We start from the raw sequence: 25,137 nt of genomic DNA, 5'->3' as shown, positions 1-25,137 counted from the left end.
AATTAAATTGGGGTGTTCTAACCCCCAGACCTCCTTCTTCACCATTACTCTTTGATCTGCCAGTGCGACTGCTAATATCAGGGACACTATAAATTACCTTCAGGTTTGGCATTTTAGTTCCCTTAGAAACTATAAAAGCACAAGAAGCTTCCTTCGTACAATACAAATTATCAGTCCAAAAAATAGGACCATCAACATTCAACAAATCATTACCAGAGTAGCATAACAAAAGGTAAACTTTACAAATAAGTTCTGTATACTTGAGTATTTAAAATAGAGTTCTATACACTATAGTATTAGAATAGAGAACTTTCTAAAAGCCATGCAGATAGAATTATAGACAGATATAATTCTATTTCTCCTTTTATTGCCATAAATCCTGATTTTCTGTAATTGCCAGACAAAATCCCCCCCCCCCAAAAAAAAACAAAAAAAAAAACATGGTTATCAAACTTCACCTGTATTTTTTATCCATTGCATGTATCAAACATATTAAAGACTTGTCAAACAGTACTTTAACAGGGTATGTTAAATAATGATTTTTATTGACTACAATAAAACATGAAAAATCATGAAATGTATATATAGATAATATGTTTCTTGACTTTATTATATTTTATATTTATATTAATATTTTATTGATGCACAAAAAAAGCAGATCCTATTTTTCTTCAAATGTCCCATAAATATAACACAGTTAATTTGACTAAAATTTTAGCTCTTTTAAATACTGTCAAAAACAATACATGTATTTTATTTCCTTTATTTCAGTAGGAATAATTGAATAGCCTATAAAATAACAAATACATTTGTACTTGAAAGTTTCTATTAATAAATTATTTCTTAGTGAAAACTTCTTGAAATTTTTAAGATAACTTCCTTCACAATCCATCGTAAAATGGGCTTATCAAACATCTACCATAAAGATTTTGAAAACCCACATGTTTTAATATTGATATGGTAATTATAAAGTATTGTTTCTTTGACCAATTGATGAAAATCAAAAAAATATTATTGAGCATAGAAATTTTGTTAAAAGGTCCTAGGGTCCTGTTTTCCCCTTTAATAGCACAAGAAATCCACATATTGAGATTAAAACAGACAGGACCTTGCTATTGGGATATATTTCTAGTGAAGGTATAATAATAAAATTCATATCTTAAAGAGACTAGTGGCTACATATTGATACTTGCATATAAGACATGCTTTTTTTTTCTCACAATTATGACCTATCAGAGATTGACAGCACTTTGCACATGCAGAGTTTTTAGTCAGATTTGTACTTCTACACCACTTAAAATGCATTAGCTTCTTGATCGCTATTGACAAAACTGGTTGAATACCTTGGACTAAATATCAAAATTGCCATGACTTGAGAATTATTTTTTCTTCTCATGTAACAAGCAAAAATGTTTCGTCATTATTCTTCAACACAGTCATGGTTTATTAAATGTGAATGATACCAAATACAATTGATATTGACTGTTATAATTTTCATCAATTATATGGAAATAATCAAAAATGTCTTAACTCAAAATTGCATATGGAAGAAGTTCATATCACAATGACAAAATACTACTAAAATGGACTACAAAGAGTAATTAAATAGAATTTAAATTTCACTATTATGATAGAACTTTTAATAGGATAATAAATCATTTACCATGATAAAAAGCACTATGTTCATAGGACACACAAATAAATCTATTAATTTCTTGTGCAGGGTTACTAGGCAAGTTTTTATTTTTAAATTTAACCCCTTTTTTTAAGATTTTACTTCTCATCACAATTATTTATAATATGCTGGTAATTATTTAGTGGTTGCTATGGTAAATAGTGAATGTCCGTAAGTCAACACTCAAGCAATCAACAACAAGGGGGCCTTGTCTAAGCCTTCAAAACTTGGTGCAACTGGAACCTAATGTGGTCCCTATAAACTTGGTGCAACTAGAACCTAATGTGGTCCCTATAAACTTGGTGCAACTGGAACCTAATGTGGTCCCTATAAACTTGGTGCAACTGGAACCTAATGTGGTCCCTATAAAATTAGAAATATACAAAACTTAATTAATACCATAAATCAAAATGAACCAATATCAACATTAAATAAATGAGGGCAAGATATCCACAAAGCAAGTTCCTGACTTTGGATACTGTTTTAAAGAAATCAAGATTTCATGTAAAAAGGAGGTTTTTTTAGGGAAAGTGTCCATCAGCTTCACCTTCCTTTTGATCTATATCTGTAAATATGTTGATTAAAGAGTAATCAAGAGAAATAATATTTGAGCAGTAATCAAATGAACATGTTCCAAGGACAAAGACCAGACTGGGGAAAAGACACACGCAAAAAAGAACATGAAATAACCAAAATAACACATACAAATAAATAATAGTAAATAATCAACCTTTTTCAAAATGAACAAAATCTCTTGAATTGCTGTTAAAACTAAAAGATCAATTATGCCTGTACATTAAAATTACTGACAGGCTTCTTTTGTGATACAGATTAATTCATGAACATGAACAGAAAACCCATCTTAATAACTTAATCCTAATTACAAAACAAACATTCATGTGTTACCAAAATATTATAGATATGGCCTAAAACCTACCATGTATGTACTAATCCTCTTGAAATTTCTATTATTCAGCAAAGAGATTTAAAAGCTTTTTAATCTTAGTGAAGGCACATACTAATTTCTATTGAGGTGCGAGGCTGGTGCACAACTGTTATTTTGTACAATATAGACAGACCTAGAGATTAACCAACCATAGTTTTAAACTCAGATTTGATAATAATACTTAAATTTTGGACTAAAACTTTCTGTTGACTGAGGACATGCAGAGATTGCATAACAACAGTGTTTGAATACTGATAAAATATACAATATAGTCTAGATAAAATAAGTGATATACATATATATCTTTGTGGATTAGAAGGTGAAATTACATAGGAAATAAAATGGTGAATCTGATGTAAATGGAACTATTTCAGAACACTAAACATTTTCCAAGAGAGAATATTGAATACCTGAAATATAGATCTCTTTTTTCTAGAGCACCACTTTTAGCTGGGAATCTCTACAAGACAAGCAGTGTTCAATCATTGTCATCTCAGCAGAACAGCGCAAATCAATCACACCTTCCTAACATATCATCACAAGAAACAGATCCTACAGCACCATCTAGACAAATTCAATCTGCTCCAAAGATAGTAGTAAATACTAAGTTACCAAGAGTAGAAAACAGTTCCCCTATGAGTGCTGACATGTATAGGAAGGGCAATCATAGTTTAGAAGTATCAACACCTCCTTACAGAGTAAACCAATCAACTATGTACAGGACATTGTCATCTTCAAGACATCACAGGAACTGTGTTCCCAAAAAACAAAGAGACAAAATTGCTAAAAGAGCTAAACAAGCCGAACATTTAAATGTTAGTCAACTATCAAATGATTCTATTCGTTTTAATTTCTGTCAGGAAGGACATGCTATATTTCCAATGTCTACAAGACGACATTTCCGTTCCAAACAACATCAGTACTGTGATTTTTGTGAAAGTTTAGAATCCATAAACTACTACTGTAAAAACTGTAATAAGAATTTCTGTACAATGTGTAAGCACACTCATGAAATGAGTAGGGGATCCTTCACAAGTTATCGAGACCTAATGGACCGTGTTTTCTATCAAAAGACAACACTTAGACATCTTGCTTGGAGGATAAACGATATCAAATACCAATATGAAAATGAATTGAAACTGGCTTCACTACCCCCACAAAAGAAAAAGAAATAGTAACTCAGAAGAAAGAGAGTGGCTTGATTATCAAATCTATTTGTAATTTTCTAAAACAACTTTACTTTCTAGGAACTTGAATGGTATGATATTGTATTATATTATTTCTTCTATATATCTTTTTTTCATTAAAAGGGGAGCTTTCCTTGTTGTTGTCTTATTTAAACCGGATTACCATAAAACAATTGGTAGAATTAAATATAACATCATACATGAAACTGCATTAATTTGGTGAAAGTTAAATAATGGACTTACAAGGTAACCTTAAAAGTAGCACAAAAACAATGCAGTGAAGTATCTCTTCACCATATAAAGTTTTGAGTGTGTGACATTTGGCCAATGTGCTTGAAAATCAGTAGGCTTCTAGAATAATTTCATGAGGACAAAATGTGTAACCAATATAGTTAAGATCCATTTACAGATATTAATTCTAGAATGTGAAGATTGATTTTGGACTTGTGACCTGGAGGTCAAAAGGGTTTTAGATTTCATAAGGAAGAGTACCAATATATGTGCATGTTATAGTACCAAGTTTGATTAAAATCCATTAAGAAATGGTCATTCTAGAATGTTCACAAGAGTAGCATTATTACATACCTGCCAAACTTTGTTGGAGAACAATAAATATAATGGTCAAAAGTTACTAGTTTGTAATATAAAGCAACTTTTTTCAAAGTTGTCTATTTCAAATTCACATTTTGCTACTTATAAAAACAGGTACATATTTTAAGATTACAAATTTCATTTTTTATAATGATTTAAACAAAACAAGACAAATGATGCCCTAACATCCCACATGGGCACATTTGTTTAGCCAATACATTCAGAGTAGAACTGCCCTAGAAAAATGTTAAGAGTCTAATGCCCACTCACAAAGGCAACACAAAAAATAAGCAACTTTTCACTGAGCTGCTAAGTAGATTTTTTACCAACTCCCCACAGATTTTAATGTTAGCAACAAATAGATAACCAAGACTTTGATAAACAATAACTATGTACAAAATTTGGTTGAAATCCTTTACAAAATGTTGATTCTAGAGAGTCCACAACAATAGCTTTGGGTACCTAATATACAAAGACAATGACCTGCCAATTGCTTAGTTGGATAATACTTACTGGTAATTATTCTTTATATGATTCATTCAACCACAATAAAAAGTCATAGATTTTTTTTATTGTTGTGGGGGCATAAATAAACTCAAATACAACTATAAAAAATCCTTCTATCTGTTCTCAAACCACAATAAGAGGAGATGACAAATGTTCAAACTTGTATAACTTGAGAACTACAAATGGGATTGTGCAGACAGTTGAATATAATCTGACAGTATTACATTGTACTCTTCATTGTGTAAATGAAATTTAAAATTTAAAAAACTTTAATGGGACTCGTTTTATCATTTAAATACAATTAAGTGACAGGCAGATGGACAGACACATACCTGACAATTTAAAAATGGAAGCACAATGATACCAGGCCACAATGTGTGGTGGGGTAAAGAGGAATGAATTTAATGGAAATTAAGTTCTATATTAACCACAATATGTTCAAGTCGAACATAAAATATGAGTCAATATTTTATAACTTGGCTAACTCAAAATCTGTTTGAATGCCAAAGTGTAGATTTAATTATAGTGGTTTATAAATTGTATCATTTTAAAAGTGTAAGTTTTTGTAAAAATCAGACAAAATGGGAAATACCAGAAACTCACCAATCAGACAATACTTATTCAGTCAAGAATGACTTATTTATTTGAAAAGACCACTGTTTGATCTCTGCATCACAGGATTTGACATCGTTATCTGCCCTTGAAAAGTTTAAATGAAATCATAACTCAATCTACAAAATAATCTTGTCTCTTTTCCTTAATCCTGGTAGTGCAAATAGTCTAATTACATTTTCAAAATAGTGTTTTTTGATTCATACCATGTTTCATCCACCACAAAAAATGATATAGCCCAACCCTAAATACTGTTAGTAAGCTAAGTTATGTGAAGTTAAACAAGTCTCAAGAATATTACCCATACTAAGTTATGTAAAGCTAAACAAATCTCATAAATATTACCCATACTAAGTTATGTAAAGTTAAACAAATCTCATAAATATTACCCATACTAAGTTATGTAAAGTTAAACAAATCTCATAAATATTACCCATACTAAGTTATGTAAAGCTAAACAAATCTCATAAATATTACCCACACTAAGTTATGTAAAGTTAAACAAGTCAATACTGCACAGAAACAAAAAAGGGAAATAGCAGATGCATTATTAAAAACAACTGAATATGGTATGAACAAACAGGAAAGCATTAAAAGCTATTCTACAAGTAATAAAAAAAAAAAGATACAAAGGTAGTGAATGATCTTACTTGTAAAGACTGGTTTTCTCTTCCTAATTCCTGTAAGGCAGCTTGAGTATCATCTAACTTTCTTCTCATTTCCACCGTCTTTTCCCTTAGTTTGTCACATTCACCCTCACTTGTTAGGCACCTGAGAAGAAACACCAGCACTTCACTTTAACACATGAATAGATGCACAATATTCAAACAGACAAGGGTAGGATGGATGCAGCAAATTCAATCTGAAGGGGTTGGTTGTTGGTGTGATAAGAGTGAAGTGTTTGGTACTCAGGACTATAAGTTTGCAACTATAAAACGAAACCAGCTACTTCTTTAAAGAATAGAATTCAAGTGAAATATAGCTGTAAATATCTGATAAACACAACGTTCAATTGCATTTCATTAAAAAAAAAGTATTTAAGGCATTTTGAAGGGTTTTAGCTCAAATATTTTTCAGCAAAAGAAATGCATGAATCAAAACTGAATGGATGGAACTATACTTAAAATGAACTATCTTACCTTTCAAGTAACAATCTTCTCTCATCATTATTGTTTTCTAACTTAGCTTCTAAAGCTGTAATAAGGAAATCATAATCAGTCATAATCAATCATAATAAATCATAATCAAATTAAACCAATCAGCTGACAGGTAACAAAATATTATCTTAAAAAGTTATTCTCACTTACATGTAGTATTAACTATAATATCTTGAGAAAAGTACATTGCACATACAATGTAATGTGAAATAGCCTGAATAAACAACTAGGGTTACTGAGTTTTTCAAATAACTATTTCGAAAACTCCAAACATGTTAATGACATCCACTATCCCCACACCACTAAGAACCCTATATGATAAGTAAATCCCTGATCTGTTTGGAGATGTGAAATAATAATAATAACATGCAGATCTACCTTTTATTAATTATAGGATAATTAATTGAAAAGTGTGAATAATCAAAATATGATGAGTGCCAAAGAACACCAAGATTAAACAAATGTACAGAACTTGTTCCATGCATGAGTAAACTCTTCAAGTATTCTCGGCACCAATAATCAAATTTTGTTTTTTTTTTCTGATAACCAATTGATTATCCTATATATTATATAGATTTTCTCAATAATTTATTGTTATTTTCATATAAATTCTATATTTTTAGATCTGTGGATTAATATTTATAATCATCAGTGACATCAAATGAAATGAAGGTCTCAAAAAAAAAAAAAAAAAAAAATGTTGTGATATTTTGGCAAGAGAATATTCCAGATTGAAATTTTGAATTTATTTCAAGTGAATCATTGAAATTTATTACACAGTATACATTTGATAATTCACTACTATCTATATAATAATTGGTAGTTAAAATCATATTTGGTAAAAAATATTTCTATAAAAGAGATAAGAAATTAGCTTATAAGTAATTGAAAATAATAATAATAAAAAAATCATGTGGGGTTGATGTGTTCAACCATACCTTCTGGTGCAAAGTCTTCTTCAAGATAAAGACAAGGATTTGATTTTGTATATGTAAAACAAGGATTTAATTGAATGACTTAATTTAAAAAAAAAATCATCCAAAAAACATTGAAATGAAATGCAAATTTCAATCAATTACTTAAAAAGCAAAAGAATCAGAACCAAATTTCAAAACTTAGTACATGGTGTAATATGATATGTAAGTCTTGTCATGTGACTCAGTGGTTTCACGAGAATGGGTCCTAGTTTACCATTCAAATGCATAGAGATTTGTCATTTTCAAAGCATTGGATTCAGTATATAAAAGCCAAACATACTTTCATGTAAAACACCAATAAAAATGACAAATATCTATTTCCACATGATAACAGTGTTAAGAAAGGGTAAAACAGTATATTTTGCATTGTAATACAAGGTTTCGAGATCTCGGAAGTAAACAATAAAATGCAAACCAGTCTTCGGATTTCAATATGTTCTACATTAGAAATTCCAGTAAGGAAAATAAAACTAGAACACGACTTACAGACCCTATACAACATCAATACTGAACTTCTACACATAGAAAAGAAAATATTCACTTTCTAACTTAAGTTTTTAAAGTGTACTTCTTTTCTAAATATATGGAATACTGAAGCTTCTGAAGTTACTTAATGAATTAGATACAGGTGAAGCCATTAAATATTTTTCACAGAATATGATTTTAAATTATACAATATAAATGAATATTGAGAAAATGTAAAATTTAATAATGAGAGTTTTAATACTAGCAATTACATCAGTCTACTTTTTCCCAAAACATTAAAACATCACAACAGTGTCTGAATTAACAGTAACTAAGCCTAACTGAAAGTCTGAACTAAGATCCTTCCAAACAGGTCTTCAGACACAACCTATAAATACATGTACAATTTTGGCCATTCACTACAAATATTTTGAAATGTATCTAATTTCATCAATACAAGTGCTAAAGGAAAGTTTCTCTCTTACTTGTGACTGTAACAACTGAATAACTCACATACAACAAATCACTTTCCTCTCTCCCTTAGTATTTACAACCATCTAGTTAAACATACCTAATTTTTCACCCCTGAGTTCATCATTAGATTTACTAATTTCCTCTAATTGTTTCTGTGTAGTTACTAGATCACCCCTAATTGTTGTGAGGTTCTCATTTAAAACTGTTGTCTGAAGCTCAAACTTGGCTTGTTCTTCATCCAGACCTCTCTGCAACTCGGAGTTAGATTTCTCTACTTCAGCCTAAAAACAAAGATTGATATAAACACGTACAGTATCTAACTAGAGAAACAGAATCACACTCAGCAAAGAGTTGATTATGATAGACATTTAAACTATTTATTTTAGAGGCTATGACTAGAAATTTCAATATTTTACTTACAGATAAATGATAGAAACAGGATGTACAAAGACACAAGAGCCATGTGTTAAAAAATATGTATAACATGTAAAAAGTGAAGTGTTGACATTTAAAAAAAAATCTTTTACTTATAGTTATTAAACCTTTATATTTTTGTATTAATTTGCACAATTTTTACAATATTTTAAATACATTTGAAAACAGAAACCAAAGACAATAACCATATGATTCCTTTAGAAAGGGAAGTAAGGCACCAAAACTTACCAGTTTGGTCTGTAGCTGTGAGTTTTCTTCTCGTAAAGTGTTCTGTAACTCAGTAAACTTGGCCTCCGCTTCCTCCTTCTCATTCTTTGTCTAACAAAAAACAAAGAGAAAACATAAATGATACTATATCACTGAGTTCCCTATGGGGTATTCTGCAAATGGTTTTATTCAGTAAAATTATTCTGAAAGAACTTAGAATGTGGAATTTTACAATGCAACCAGTTTTGAATGATTTTTGGCTGATTCAGGATTTGAATTTAATATGTTTCAATGTATAATCACAGTACTAAATGACTTTTATTTCCATGTTCTGTCATTTAAGACCAGTGCTTCACAAAATAAAAGTTATTATAGATCTCACTTAATCTCAGACCTAAAAGACAACAGGCATCTTTTATGTCCCTCAACCTTTTTCCTTGAAAGTTTCATTTTCAAAATCTATCAAAGCAAGCAAACTTTGGGATGGCAGGTAAAAAAAATTATTTTACAGCCAAAGTTCCTATTCGTTTTTGCAAAATGCAGGGGACAGTAAAGATTATCACAGCTCAGTTAGTACAACCTATATTTACAAATATAACACATGTATACTTGCCTTCTGAATTATTCCTTCTATATCCTCTAATTGCTTAGTTACTTCAAGTTTCTGGTTGATCAATATTTCCTTGGCTTCATGCAGCTCAGTAACCTCCTACAAAATCAAAACACAGCTCAGTAACCTCCTCCAATAAAATTGTTCACAGAGTGCAGCTTGATACAACCAAAGTGGTCAAACACTGATAAGTAGGGACAAGTAAGGACATACCATTTCAACTTGATACAGTTTTAAATTTTAATTGTGATTTTTTTTTAGATATTTGACACACGATAAGAATTATATAATATAATATTATTAGAATTAATTTTACATATCAGCTAAATTCTATGAAATACTTGTTATTAGCCCTTTTTTGGCCCCTTATTCCAAAACAGTTGGGGCCATAACCCCCAAACCTTACTTTTGAAAATCTGGAACCACCAATATTTAAGTCCTGACAACATGGACGATGACAGCCCTATATCGTTATAGTCCACACATTTTTGGCAGTCATATAAAAACCAAGCAGCTCAGAAACCTTGAACAAAGACACAAAGCAGGGTTCAATAGCTTCCATCTAACATGGACAAAAGTGGCTCAGTAACTTTTTATAAAGCTAAAATGCAACTAAGTGACCTCCTATAAATACAGAAAGGGACTCAATGACCTCCTCACAAGACAGTCAAAATGCTGCTCTGAATTCTTCAATAATAGATCACTCAATGATACATCTTTAGTTAGTACATGTATCTTGGTAAAAAATTAAGCCAAACAATGGCAAATAAACCATGACCATTCATAGCATGGTTCACTTTAATTATTCAACAAAAAACAAACATATTTTGAACCTAAACAAAATACACTTACATGTAACTGTTATTTCTTTTACATTTTCACACTTTATTCTATATGAATCTGTAAATAGCAGCATCCTAAATAATTATTTAGAAAAAATTTGCTTAAACTAAATAAATTTTAATGTACAGTCACCCTACAAATTTATCAAAGTATAACCTTTTTCCTTTCATTTTTCTCAGTCTCTAGGGAGGACTTCAGCTGATTAATATCTTTCTCATAAGATTCATTTTCTGTTTTGGTTTCATTGTAAGACTTCTCAAGTTCTGCATATTTAGCATCTAGTTCATCCTTAAAAAAAGAAAAGTAAAAACTATTCCATTAACAATAACCATGCAACACTTTAGAATAAGTACATTTTTAACAAAGAATGTATTTTTTGGTACAAGAAATGACTACCAATTAATAATTACAGTATGACATATATAATTTTAGAAAACATTCCCATAGACTGCTATGAAATGACAATTTTTTACAGATTAAGATGCTACTTTTTATGGACAGAGTTTACATAGGTGGATTTTGTTATTAGCCAACATATCTATTGATCTTAAAAAAAAAAAAAAAAAAAAAAAACACACATAAAAAAAATATTAGTTGTCAACACAAATAAAATCATAACATTTTTAAAACCATCAAATTCACTGAAATATTTTTTACCAAAGGAAGTTATGTACCTTTTGTATCTGTAACTCCTCCCTCTTTGACTTATTTTCTGCCAATTCTTTGTCAAGTTCAACCATCTGAGTATTCATAGCATTTCTGACCTATTATAACATCAAAGTAAAAATGTGCAAGAACAAAAATTATAACAGTAAAACATCATAATTACTTATCAGCAAAATGGGTAATCTTCAAAATAATCACACCTTTTACATTTCCTTACTATAGTAATAACAATTACAAAACAAATTTTGGTAAAACCTCAACATAGCATTGCTAGCAAGTGTTATCTAGATTCAATTATGACAACAGCCTAAATTCTTTTTTTTAAATATGGAGCTTATGTGAAGTTCAACTTAGCACCTACAACGAAACAATTTTTACTTCAAGAAACATGTATAAATGCTTATCTTGCCCTCATTCATTTATAATAATGGTCATGTACAAACATGATTTTACGACAGGTTTGTTCTCAAAGTGTCTGAAGCAAGTCATATATAAACACAATATGGATACCTACTTCACTAAGTTCATCAAATGAATTATGTAGCTCTGTTTCCCTGTCTTTGACTTTCTGAAGCTCACTTTCCAATACAGAATACTTTTCTCTCATTTCTGATAAAGTACTAGATTCTGTCTGAAGATTGGATTCTATAGCTTCCAGTTTTTCTGTTAATTCCTATAAAATGAGATACAAAAAGGCAATATAATGCTACATGTGTATAAAATATTGTAGAATTCTGTTTTTGCACTATCAAATCTTAAGGGATGTTACCATGTTAAACTGTTGTAGTTAATCTGTTATAGTTAATCCTACATTGTTAAGTTGTTATAGTTAATCCTACCTTGAAAAGCTGTTGTAATTTATCATTCTTTGTTAAGCTATTGTAGTTAATCCTACCTTGTTAAGTTGTTGTAGATAATCATATCTTGAGCTGTTGTGGTCAATCTTATCTTTTTAAGCTGTTATAGTTAACCCTACCTTGTTAAGCTATTGAGGTTATTCCTAACTTGTTAAGCTGTTGTAGTTAATCCTACCTTGTTAAGCTGTTGTAATTTATCATTCTCATCAATCTTCTCTTGAATCATTCCTTGTAACTGTTGTTCCTTCAGAGTTATCTGCTCTTTCTGTAATGTAAAGCAGTTTATAAAAGAGTTGACTGAGTTCATTCATTTAAGATTTCAAATGTTACTGTTTACATTTCTAACATCAAATACTTTAAAGCTATTTTATCATCCAATGATTGGGCTTAAAAACATCCAAGTAAGGTCACTAAAATTTAATATTTAAGGTACTCATGTCATTTTTCATGAAAATCAAAGAAAGTGGAATGCATTTATTTCACTTTAAAAAAAAGTAAAAAAATTGATGACATCAAAATGTTCTTTAGCTAGAAAAAAGGGATGACAAAAAGTTCATTTCTGCATTTGTTTGATTCATTAGAAATAAAAATGGTTAATTTGGCATCCATAAAGTAAGGATGGAGGATCAAAGAATGAAGAAATTATTTTAGTTGGTCTTAAGTTGTTTTTTTCAACAATTTGTGCTTAAAAATAGCCAAGTAATCTACATATAAGTATTGTTGTTCATGGGATAACATATATTTTTAGCATTTTATTCTTTCAAATCATACCTTTCAAATAAGTATGAAAGATATCTTTGACAATTCCAGCTGATTAATACTGTATGTTAACCTTAGAAATATATGAAATTTATAATACACATTAGTAAAAGAAACAACAAATAGTTCATTGCTATATTACCTGAACATCAAACTTTTCTGTCATCCCATCCAGTTTGGATTTCAATTCCTCTTTCTGTTTTTCAATAGCAGATTTTTCTGTCAATAACTCTGATATCTAAAAGACATACAAAATAAAATGACAAATTATAAATATGGACCTTCACATGTACATTTGGTGGGAAATATAGTTTGCTCACATATTTGACTGTCAATTTTCCTTTGAACACAATTGCAACACCTCTGCATAGAGGCACATTACCATCTGTGGAAAAAATAGAGGCCTTTAAAAAGGAACATAGTACAGTATGAATGTTTCTTAATATTTAGTTTAAGTCTCAGGAAAATATCTGCCTCATTTCACCTAATAATCATAATTTCACATCATTGAACAAGCATTTTTTTCCCTTTTCTTTAGAATCATCTTAAACCACTGAATAAACAAAAGTATTCCATCAACTTAACAGATCAAGGTAAAAATTATTAACTTACTTGTGTCTTTAGAGAGCTCTCAGACCCAGCAGTAGCAGAAAGAGTTTCCTGAAATATAAAAAACATTTTAAAACCAGAACAAGAATACAGTCTCTTATAGTCTTAAATATCAGAGGGCTAAAAACAAAAACACACACATATATATATATCAATGTGTTACTACATATCTACAAAAATTTAAACCATAATTAAATTATAATGTGATCTTCCCTGGGACAATGAATGATCACGCCAAATTACTTTTAATAACCTGCCACATTTTTGCATCTGACCCAAGTCAGGAATTCCTGGCATCTGTATGTATTGTTTTGTTTTCACTTTCAATTTACTTTCGTGTAGCTGGAGAATATAGACGCAGCTATTTCGTTGTACCAGGGTATAATGTTGTCTTGGGGACAGCTGCAGCCTGCTCTGTGGTGCAAGGGTTCCCTCGTCGTTCACTGAATACCGAAGTGTGGCCTTGAGCTGACATTTTTTTTCAATCCCAGTATGATTGTTGTCTCTTTGACATATTCACCATATCTCTCGTTATATTATTCTGATCTTACTTGTCAATTAGAGCGTAGAACTAAGACTAACTACCCAAATTAAGGAAATGAATAAAGGACTATAATATGATAACAAAGTGACTAACATGGAGTAATCTATACAAGTTCTTACCTTTTCTTTTTGTAGTTGGGTATTGAGATTTTCAATCTGGGATGTCAATGAATTGATCTTATCATTTAACTGTCTTTTATCATCATCAAATGAAGAACTAGCTTCAGACTATGAAAAACAAAAAAATAGCTATCCTTAAACTAAACTTTCTACTAAGAAAGTATAATAACATATAAATCATATACACATAAAAATACATAAAGAGGGTTCAAACGTGCATGTGAATATGTCATTTCAATATCTAAAAATAAAATGCTTCCAAGGGTGCAGCTTGAACAGTTTGGGGCAGGTATAGACAACCATTCAAACTGGATACGGCATTAAATTTGATAGTGATGAGGCATTTGACACAGGATGAGAATTTGATCAGAATCAAAGTGGACCCTTTTTGGTCCATTATTCATAAATGGTTCTAGTCACAACTTCCAAAATCAATCCCCACCTACCTTTTGGGGTATGGCACTGCCTGGTACAACTCTAAGAGATTCATTCCCTTTCACCCAAGTTACCAACTGTAAATCAGAAAAATGCATGTTCCTGACCCTTTTATGGCCCTTAATTCTTAGCCCAAGTCACAACCCCCAAAAATCAATCCCAGACTTCCTTTTGTGGTATGACACCAAGTAGTACAGTTTAAATGAGATCCATTTACTCAAGGTCAAGTTATTGCGAAACATTAGGAAAACATTTGACGGTCCCTCATTCCTAAAAAGTTCAAATCTCAAACCTCAAAATCTATCACAGTATGACCATAGTGGTATAAAGTATTGTGGAACAATATCCTAGACATCCATATGCTTTTACTAGAGTAAAGCAGTTCATTTCTTCGAAAAACTTGTTTTGGTCCGTAATTTAAAAATAGTTGAGGCCATAACCCCCAAAATCAATACTAACCTTCCTTTGGTTGATTGGAGCCTGAAGGTTAAATTTTATCAAGATCAATCAACTAATTTTCAAGTTATTGCACAAAAACCATGCGTGTACAGATGTTGAGGACACAGATGCCAACAGGGCCAGACCATTACACAAACTCAGTTTTTTTGTGGTTGTATAAAAAGTGTATCTCAAATTTATTTCTTTGTCAATGTCTTGTTTCCAGTGTATTCTTGTATAACAAAGGCTTTTACAACTTGGTTGTGTTTGCCTGCAAAAGAGTAGATATTAATATTAACTTTTTCAGATTCAAGTCTCTGGACTGTAGACTTCAGTTCCTCTTCTTTTTGTGACATGGTGTTCTTTAGCTCAGCTGACATCTTCTCAAGCTCATCTTTCTCTTTGGTTAATTGGTCTTTCTGAGCTATCATTTCTTTGATCTATATGAAATAAAAGACCACAGATTTATTAATACCATACTTCTATTTATAGAGACCATTAGTAAAATTGGGAAAAATTGCATCATATGTGTTCAAATTTATTAAAACATGTGGAAACATACATGCAGGACCAATATGGAAATTTACATTTTTGTGCCTATAAAATCACAAAGAAACAAAAGTTATTCTAAATAATTTGAAAACCATACCTTTTTCATACATTAAGTCATATGAAAGACATATATTTACCATTTGAATTTTATTTACCTTTTTTTTATGAATTATTTGTTGGTCCGAAATATGTTTTTCATATGTTTAAGACCACCATGAAAAACATATGAAAAACATGTTTCGGAATAACAAACAATTCATAAAAACATCTGATGCAATTTTCTGTGAATACAGTAAAATGAGAGTCAATGAAGTAATGATTTTCATGAATTTTGAAAATCATTCAATTCTGCATTACCTGTTTTAAATTGCTTTATTCTGATCACATTGTTAATAAATTTCGTAGGATTTATGACTTGTATGGTTTATTTTTTTTTTATATAAGGCATGTCACTTTGATGACACTTCTGATGAGGTCTTTACTATGCCTATTTGAACAAAACAATGTTAAAACCATTACTTTTAACCAGGATACCTTAAAAAATAAGACTAGAGGACATTAAAAATGTTATCTTATAGGTCATTTACCTGATCATTAAGTTGTTGTTCAGTTGTCTTAGATGATTGCTGTAATGATTCTGATTCCTTCTTTAAAGAAGCAAGTTCCTGGACATGTGCAGCTTGAGCCTATTTGAATATTGATTAAAAGAGTGTTTTGTATAAGGTACCAACAACACATAAAAAGATCAAGACAATGAACTATATTACATTACAGAAAAAAAATTAAGATAAAAAACTTCTTACTTTACTCTATGAAGTCATTTCTTAACTCTTTCCAACTAAAATTCTAATATCCTTTTTATAAATAGAAATCATACCTATAACAGAAAACAGATGCTAAAATGATAGAAACGAATTCTATAATACAGTTGAACCTCGATGTGTTGAACTCAGATAAGTCGAAATCTCGGATAACTCGAACTGATTACAAAGTCCCAGCAAAACTCCCCTTACTCCAATACAATTTTACCTTGAACGACTTGAAACCTTGGATAACTCGAAGTAATCAATCAGTTATCTCAATAGGACTTCGAGGTTAATTAACCCTGATGTCTCTAAGTCATCTAATTAGTCAGAAACCTGATTGCTTTATTACAAACCATGATCCAAGTGTGGCTTTTAAAATTAATTTGTGGACACTCTTTATGGTTTGATTTGTTTATTTAATTAATTTAAAATTGCGTGTGTTGCTAAAAGAAATGAATTGTATTAATAACATGTCGGAATTTACACTAGCAGTAATATCGGATATTTTGATATTTTGATAAAATTTTCAAATAAATACAGATGAATTGTATTAGTATCTGAATATTTAATGAAACATCAAACAGACGATAGTAAGGGTATTTCAACGACTACATTCATTTCACTAGTGAATTTGAAATTTTATCGTAATAATGAAGAGCACATGGTTTGACGTTACTCCTGATTGTGAATCAAACACAGCAGCATGTTATGAACTATGATGTTTTTGATGTAGAAAAAAGTAAAAAGGAAATTTCACTAAAACACTCGATGCCATTCAGTATTTCAAAAATGATATACAACATACAAAAAAATATCTTCCGATATGAAACGCAAGACATTACGCAGTACCGTGTAAAGTGAAGTACATGTACATGTACAAGCACAAAAAAAGTTGTAAATACAGAAACAATCACTGACCAAACAACTAGTATTTCCGGTTTATCCTCAACCTTGGATTACTCGAACCTCGGATAACTCGAACATTTTTGCATGGTCCCTTTGACTTCGACTTAACAAGGTTTGACTGTATACCTGTTTCAATTCTAACTCCTTTGCATCAAAAGAACACTTTGTGTCAGATAAAGATTTCTTAGATGTTTCTAAGTCTTTGGTTATCTCTGTGATCTGTAAATCTTTCTTTTTATTTTCAGCAACCTGAAACAAGGGGCATGTGTATGATTGATACATTGCAGTTTTATATCCATAAACAATTTCCATCCATTTCAGAACACTTTAAGACAGATTTTATGACATTCTACAAATACAGATACAGTGAAACCTGTCTAAACCACAGCCCTTTTAGAATTTGTTTGGTTTAGACAGGTGTTCAGTTTACACAGGTTCAAAATATATTAAAGCAGACAAAAAATGAATTAAAGTGTGTGGTATAGAGGGTTTTTTTGATTAATTAAGAGTTTGGTTTAGACAGGTTCACTGTACTTCACTGCTGATCAGTCTTCTTTCTTTCTCTAAGATGCCTTAAAAATGAACAATGTGTAAGTGCTAATCTTAAAGACTTGTATTCCCAATAACAATAAGCAAAATATTTTAAGACCAATATGTATTTGCTTTTTTAATCATTAACAAACATCCTTTTTTCCAAAATATCAAAAATAACAAAAAAACATGCAGTACAGTCACTCATTTTCACAAAATATCAAATATGGATATAGTAATATGATTTTTCATAAACTATACCATAATTGTGATTTGTATTCTTACAACTACAGTGCATTTCCTACCAAGAAAACACCAACATATTTTTTTTAAATTTGAACTACTGTAAGCTAACCTTGCAGAATATCAATTCTGATTATCATTTTCCAAATTTGCACTCTGCCTAACGAGTATACCATAGTTCAGACACTAAGTGAATAAATTCCACTTGAAAATAAGAAGGTTTATAGTACAATGAACTATCTTACCAATCCTTCATTTTGTTCAGTAAGTTTTTTGTTCTCTTTGGCTTTCTTCTCAACTGCTGTATTTAATTTGCTTATTTCACCACTTAGATTTTTCTTCATCTGAAAAAAAGAAGCAATTATGTACAAAAATATTGCTTAAAAATTTTACAAAATAGGGATAATCTTATGCGACATCAATTTTACATAATAAATGACTTTTGACATTGACACCAAGAATACTGAAAGTCATGTAAAACTTGTTTGCACAAGATGCAAATTAACCTCATTGTAACAGAATTTAACACTATTCTTAAGAATTCATCAATGTGTAAAATCAGATCATTCACTCAAAAAATTAATAAAGATCCTAAGAACTTTTATGTCAAGTTTGTGAGTTTTAAACATGTATGCCATTGAGAAGACTGGTGAAGGTAAACATAATATACACAAGAAGAAATATACTAATTAGATTGAAATTAGAAATATTTTTTTTTATTAATATTAACTAGTATCTTTGTTATCTCAACCTTTTGAAGTTATATCCTATTAAGATTTTAATAGAGGTTCAAGACTTCAAATTAACAATAATTGAACATAAAATATTACTGTTTCAGTCTCCTGTTCTCTCTGTTCTAATTTTACTTTGATATCATCAACTGATTTCTTAGTATTTGTCAGTATTGTCTTTGTTTCTGTCAACTCACTATCTTTTTTCTCAAGCAGACTGTTCTGAAAACAATTAACATCAACATTTAACACCTAAATCTTGTTTTAACCAATGGTATTCATAACAGCTATATCAAAATTTCATTGAAGATAAGATCAGTGGAAACACTCACAGGTGGAAAGACAAACAAACATTGTTTGCAGGTGGTATAATTATCATAATCCTCAATCAATGACTTTGGCTCCTTTCTTCTTTCAAAAGATTAGATTGCAAAGACTGATGTCCTAGTTATACTCACACTCATAAAGGTAGTTGATATTGAACAACAGCCAAATTACTTCCAACGTATGCCATATTTGTATAAAGCCACACACCAAATTTTAAATCAATTTATCCATTGGGAGGCTGAGATTTTTGTGATGAAAATCGTATCTATCATTCTATTTGGTAAAAAAAGTCCCACAATACAGTAATTTGATATTGGACAGCAACCAAAAATTGCATACCATGATGCCCCATTTGTTAAAAGCAACACATCAAATCTGAAATCAGTAAATCCATTCAGAGCTGAGATAATTGCAATGAAATTCAGACAGACGGACAGGCATGGTGATATACCCCTCACTTGTTGATTGGCGGTAAAGTTTAATGTATTCATGTTATTTTGAAAGAAAACAATGATAGTCCATTTCAATTTATATAAAACACAATCTGTCAATAGATAGTGACAAAATAAGGTACAATTTATATAGCATATTGGTGATAACAAAATAGTCATTAGAACTGGCATTAAGTATTGCACCAACCTTTTCTGTAAGTTGTCTATCTAAAGCACTTTTCTGTTGAGTTAATTGTGTTATTTGTTCATTATGTTCCTTTATTGTTGCCTCTAAAGTGGTTATCTTTTCCTTTTTATTGGATAAGTCTGTTAGAGTCTACAATTCAAAATCATATGAAATTCATATTATAAAGTTTCTAGCATCGATATCTGTAATCTGTAATCAAGTTCAAAAAATTTAGCTGCTTTTCTTGATGCTTTTGAATTTGAAATAATATAACCGTACATATAGCACAAATTGTCAAGTATTAGAAATACCTTCTTTAAAATTTATCAGTTTTTGTTTGGTTTCTGTACCTGTTTTTGATACATGTGTGGCTGTAAATCATACAATGGTATAAAATGATGTTTGTTCTGTGACTGTGTACCTGTTTTTGATACATGTACCGTATTTTTTCTGAACTATAAGTCAATATTTTTTTCAGCAAAGTGTCACCCTCGACTTATCGTCCACTACAACCTATCTTAGGATTTTTCAAGAAAATGTTCATCGACAATGTTTTTCATTATATTTGTTTAGTTCCTTTCAATTGTTTTAAGTCAAAATTTTTGGTAAACTGCAATCAAAGAAGAGCAGTCACTCAAACAGTGAAACCAGCGATTGAATTTGAATATTATTGATCATTGCTGCTATCCTTTTATGAATGAATACGATGATGTGGGTGTAAATTGTACGATGGCATTATATTTACCTGTTCCCATTGCTGTTTCATCTTGTTCAGTTCATTGGATTTTTCTTCCACCAAGTTCTGTGCTGTTTTAATGTGACTCTCTAAATCTGCTCTTTGACTGGTTTTAGCAGCTTCAGCAGCCAATAATAGCTCATTCTAGTATTTCAAAATGAATTATTGTAATCAAGCTCATAAGTGAAAAACCAATTTCTGTATAATTCTATATATTTTCATTTTTTTTTTTTTACCGTATTAAGTTGATCTATATGTCTATATGATGAAATGTATAATTATTCGTTCCAATTAGTCTGCTCTTAGGAGATAATCCACATTGAAAATCTAACAGTTTCTATTGTATTTTAGTATCATTTATTGATTTATCTCCCTTAATTTTGAATTCTACAGTACATTCTATATAATTTTTATATCCTAAGAACAAGGGTTATGTGAAAAACCACTTATTTCTTTCTGTTACTATGACATTTTAAACAAAACATTAAAAATAAGTATATTTCCCTGAAAATTTCATAAAAATCCATCCAGTGATTTAGGAGGAGTGGCAGGTGCAATATGGGTACCTGTTACCATGGTAAAGTCAATGTTATGCGAAGGTAAACCCCAAATCCATTCAATAAAACATAAAATTAGCAGGTGCACAATGGGATTTCCCAATAAACATTCCCTGAAAGTTTCATAAAACTGTATCCAGTAATTTATATAGGAGTAGAATAGGATACAAACAGACCAATTAAATGAAGTAATAAAGGATGGATGGACAAATTGAAGGACATCCTGAACACTTTAAAACAGGAAGCATAATAACAAAATACTTAAAAAAAAAGTTCTTGCCGAGTGAAAAATGAAACCAAAACCCAAGGGCATTCATAGTTCATTTAGATGTATAGGAATCTTTCCATTCATCAAAATGATTGCTCAGGTAAACAAAACATTTTTTTAGTAAACACCCCTACCTTTGACTGAACATCTGTCTCAAACTGAGCAATCTTCTGCTGAAGCTGTGTAATTTTTTCAGTTTTCTCAGACAATGAACCTTTTAACTTCTCAACCTTGTCTTGTGAACTTTTCAGTTGACCTTTGACATCCTGAAGCTGTTTATGTAATGCTTCTTGTTTTTCAGTATTCTCTTTCTCTTGTCCTGTGACAGTACTTTCCATTTGAGCTATCTTCTCTTGCAAGAGAGTCTATCACATTATGAAAAAAGATCTAAAGTATAATGGGGTTTAATTGTTTTGTAGACTACAGAAAAAACAGGCCTTTGACAAATGAATTTTATTTTGTCTGAATTTAGTACAACATATTAAACTTATTTTACTGGTGCAGAATCTTTAAGTTTAAGCATAGTAGTTGTTTGAAAAAAGGTAAGGTAAATATCTGTGCCTGAAAAAATGTTCCCATTGTATCAATGTATTGAAAATAAAATTATCTAAAATTATCTTTAACAAAAACCTTGCTATGGAAATTTGTAGGGAAGCATTTCATAAACTTTTCAATGGATCACTTTTGATAACTTGATAATGATAAATTTTAAATCCTTATTTCATCTTCATTCAGTTTGACAGCATTTTCCAAACATGACCATTGCACAATATTGAAAATGGCAGAAAATCGCATAAAAATTTTGAGTTGGTCCCAAATTTTTCTGTCCTTGATAAAACTTAACAAATATGTGTTTCAAAGTTTACACTCTAGTCCCTAGGTCAATCACAATGAATACTGAAAATGTGCATCGATCCATGTTCTTAATCAAGCCATAACGTGATACAGTGGGACCTGTGATAGAGTGGGAAAAGAGTATACACTGAAAATTTCTGTTTTACATATATATATAATTAAGTAATTTCATGCCTATAAAGTCAATTAATGATTGACAAAATCATTGAAAACATTCATCATTACTTTTCTACACATCATTAAGTTTTGAGAGAGTAATAATAAGATGAAAATATGCATCTCACAGGAAAATGATCAAACTACTATATTATACTTATTTTCGCATTATTTTCAGAAATACAGCAGTCATGAACTACATGTGAAATTAAGTACATGTGAAAGAGAATTTCTATCATTATTCTTTACGCAAAAAATGTGATATTTGCCAAAATAAGTACCCGCAAATATGTTCATAGAACAATAATCGTGAAATAAAGTATCTGCGGAAATAAGAACAATTAGAGTAAATATGATAGAATAGTATGGTACTGAAATCTGTCAGTACTTCAAGGGGGAAAGGGGTTATCATAATAAAATAAAATTCCCCGTCACCTAGGTGTCTTTTATCATGCTTTGCTGTTTATCAATAAAAGTTCTAAAGAATATCAGAGTTGTTTTTTAAGTGTGTTTACATGTCAAAATTCATGAATAATTTCTATGCATACTTTTTCTTGATTAAGCTGGTTGATAGCTGTTTCAATTCCTTCTCCAGCTTCTATCTAGAATGTAGAGAAAAAATAAACAACTCGAGACTTTACATTGAATTCACCTGTACCTTATGAAATCTATGCACAAATCATGTCAAAGAAACATGTACAAAAAAACTCTAGCACTGTATTATCTTGCATGTCATTTAAAAAAAAATACTAAAAAAACAAATATATTGATGAATTAGGTCTTTCAAAATAATAATTCATATTTAATTCCTAGCAAAAAGATTACATTGATGATTGAAATGGGTGAAAATATAAACCAGAGATATGACCAAAACAATACAAATTTCCATATACCAAAGTGATATGTATAAAAATTTGGTATGTAGAAGAATTAATTCATATAGTTTAAGCATATGGAGGTGTAAAAGCAAATTGGAAATAAATCACTAAAAACTTAAAAAATACAACCTAAAAAGGATGGTCATGACAAAATAAAAGGATATGACAAACATGTACATGTAGTACAGACCTTGGCCAGCAAATCTCGCTTCTCATTTTCCATTCTACCAACTTCATCTTTCATTGATGTAATCTGTTCTTCTAAACTTGTAATTTTTTCATCTCTAAGGAAAAAATGTTTTTAATCTAACAACTCCAAAAGAATATTTGGTAATTCAAAGAGCACAGTCACAATATCTTAAGATTACAGAATAGATCTGTCAGACACCACTTCAGTATCAAAATTTTACAAAAGATCTACATTGTCATAACACCTTCTGCACTTGATAAATAAACAAACATGTAGTATGTATTGTTTTCCTTAATTTTTATCCCTGAAATATGCAATAATTTCTGGCATCGTAGTACTTAGGCTAATAGCTCAAGCCAACTACACAATTTGTATAACAAAAGATAATTCGAACCTCAACTGAACTTTTCTAGCCTCTTCTTCCAGTTGGTTCTCCTTCTCTACCATTGCAGATCTCAATTCTTCACTAGATGTACACTGCAAAGTAAACTGACTTCAATATACTCTCTGACAACTAATTGTACTTCATTATCGAAAGCATCAGTTTGAAAGATATTCCAGTAAAATAAGTAAGGAAATACATGTTATTAGATGATTCTGTCAACTAAATCACAAAAAAAGAACTAAATGTGCCAATTCAGTGACCTAACTGACCAAATGGTGTTTCCATTTTCAATTTTACAAAAATCATCATCTGTCATGGAAATTCTTTCTCTTTCACCAGACTTAACCAACAATCAGTGGGTAATTTGCAGGAACTGCTCATCCTTTGGAGTTTACCCCTGGTTATGTGATTGTTTCTTAGTGTGCTTTTTAGTTCCACATTGTAGGACCAATTTTTTTTTATCATTTTAGTGTTCCTTGATACCCTAAATGTATTTGTAAATTTCTTGTATAGCTTAAATTTATTATTTTACCTCGGTCTGGTATTGGTGTGTAATATCAGAAAGTTGCCTCTGTACGTCTTCAATCTGTGATGTCTTTGTTTCAATTGAAGACTGAACCTATAAAAGGGAGCAAATAAATTATATACCATACACTTAAAGTGGGATTACCAACATTCCTGCATTCCAGTTGTTCAAGTTAAAAGAGCTGTTGCTCCTCAATGCAGTACACATTATCATCATAATCAAGGTACAATGTATTATTTTAAGTTAAAAAAAACAGAGATTTGGTAAAAATTATATGTGTGTGTGTGTGGAGTGAAAACTTTGGACTGCAATATTCCAAAGGGCTCTTTTAACTTGCTTGATTTATAATAATGAAAGTTGATCTTTGACATAAACGAAATGTACAAAGGAAAAAGTTGAATTTATTAGCATATCATGATATAGCATTGGTCTTTTTTCCTATTCAGGTACTAACGATTCAATGTAACTTGCCTTTTCTAATTCTAGTTTTAGATCATTAAACTGCTGCTCTTTCTTGTGTAATAATTCTACAGACTCTGACTTAGAACCACCCAGCTGTTTCTCTAAGTCAGATATTGAACTGTCCTTTTCTTCTATTCTCTGTTGAAGCTGAAAATATGATCAGATTAAAAGTATTTACTGTCCTGAAGTACATTGTCAGATAATATATTATGTATTCCCTATTAATTTGAGTTCTATCTCAGTATCTCAGTAAACAAATTTTATTACATACATATATAGGGCAATTTAACCACTAAA

At 30.4% G+C, this 25,137-nt stretch overlaps 2 protein-coding genes across 9 annotated transcripts in view; one reads left to right on the top strand and one right to left on the bottom strand.

Moving 5' to 3' along the window:
• Nucleotides 1–25,137, bottom strand: part of LOC148627281 (uncharacterized) — a 44,568-nt gene that overhangs the window by 3,726 nt on the left and 15,705 nt on the right. For 5 of the 8 annotated variants that reach the window (XM_088570889.1, XM_088570936.1, XM_088570870.1 and 2 more), the window contains 26 exons: nucleotides 24,850–24,987; nucleotides 24,385–24,471; nucleotides 23,862–23,944; nucleotides 23,468–23,561; nucleotides 22,948–23,001; nucleotides 21,523–21,753; nucleotides 20,573–20,707; nucleotides 19,849–19,977; nucleotides 18,982–19,104; nucleotides 18,397–18,495; nucleotides 17,504–17,626; nucleotides 16,253–16,351; nucleotides 15,413–15,553; nucleotides 14,241–14,348; nucleotides 13,581–13,628; nucleotides 13,111–13,206; nucleotides 12,385–12,474; nucleotides 11,867–12,025; nucleotides 11,361–11,450; nucleotides 10,843–10,974; nucleotides 9,847–9,942; nucleotides 9,255–9,344; nucleotides 8,689–8,872; nucleotides 7,614–7,631; nucleotides 6,658–6,712; nucleotides 6,169–6,289 (listed from right to left, as the gene is read on the bottom strand). In XM_088570889.1, the coding sequence (XP_088427015.1) occupies nucleotides 6,169–6,289; nucleotides 6,658–6,712; nucleotides 7,614–7,631; nucleotides 8,689–8,872; nucleotides 9,255–9,344; nucleotides 9,847–9,942; nucleotides 10,843–10,974; nucleotides 11,361–11,450; nucleotides 11,867–12,025; nucleotides 12,385–12,474; nucleotides 13,111–13,206; nucleotides 13,581–13,628; nucleotides 14,241–14,348; nucleotides 15,413–15,553; nucleotides 16,253–16,351; nucleotides 17,504–17,626; nucleotides 18,397–18,495; nucleotides 18,982–19,104; nucleotides 19,849–19,977; nucleotides 20,573–20,707; nucleotides 21,523–21,753; nucleotides 22,948–23,001; nucleotides 23,468–23,561; nucleotides 23,862–23,944; nucleotides 24,385–24,471; nucleotides 24,850–24,987 (2,823 nt within the window). The remainder of the gene's footprint in view (nucleotides 1–6,168; nucleotides 6,290–6,657; nucleotides 6,713–7,613; nucleotides 7,632–8,688; nucleotides 8,873–9,254; nucleotides 9,345–9,846; nucleotides 9,943–10,842; nucleotides 10,975–11,360; nucleotides 11,451–11,866; nucleotides 12,026–12,384; nucleotides 12,475–13,110; nucleotides 13,207–13,580; nucleotides 13,629–14,240; nucleotides 14,349–15,412; nucleotides 15,554–16,252; nucleotides 16,352–17,503; nucleotides 17,627–18,396; nucleotides 18,496–18,981; nucleotides 19,105–19,848; nucleotides 19,978–20,572; nucleotides 20,708–21,522; nucleotides 21,754–22,947; nucleotides 23,002–23,467; nucleotides 23,562–23,861; nucleotides 23,945–24,384; nucleotides 24,472–24,849; nucleotides 24,988–25,137) is intronic. The other 3 variants (XM_088570879.1, XM_088570928.1, XM_088570900.1) reach the window with 2 other exon arrangements.
• Nucleotides 2,683–3,941, top strand: LOC148627282 (uncharacterized). The gene has a single exon (XM_088571017.1). The coding sequence runs from the start codon at nucleotides 2,981–2,983 to the stop codon at nucleotides 3,794–3,796; it is 816 nt and encodes a 271-aa protein (XP_088427143.1). The 5' UTR covers nucleotides 2,683–2,980; the 3' UTR covers nucleotides 3,797–3,941.

This window comes from Perna viridis, chromosome 1 (genome assembly GCF_037379345.1).
Source record: "Perna viridis isolate PV_CMFRI_1.1 ecotype Kerala chromosome 1, ASM3737934v1, whole genome shotgun sequence".
NCBI lineage: Eukaryota > Metazoa > Mollusca > Bivalvia > Mytilida > Mytilidae > Perna > Perna viridis.
Note: the sequence above shows the minus strand (reverse complement) of the source record. Positions and strands in the feature narration are given on the sequence as shown.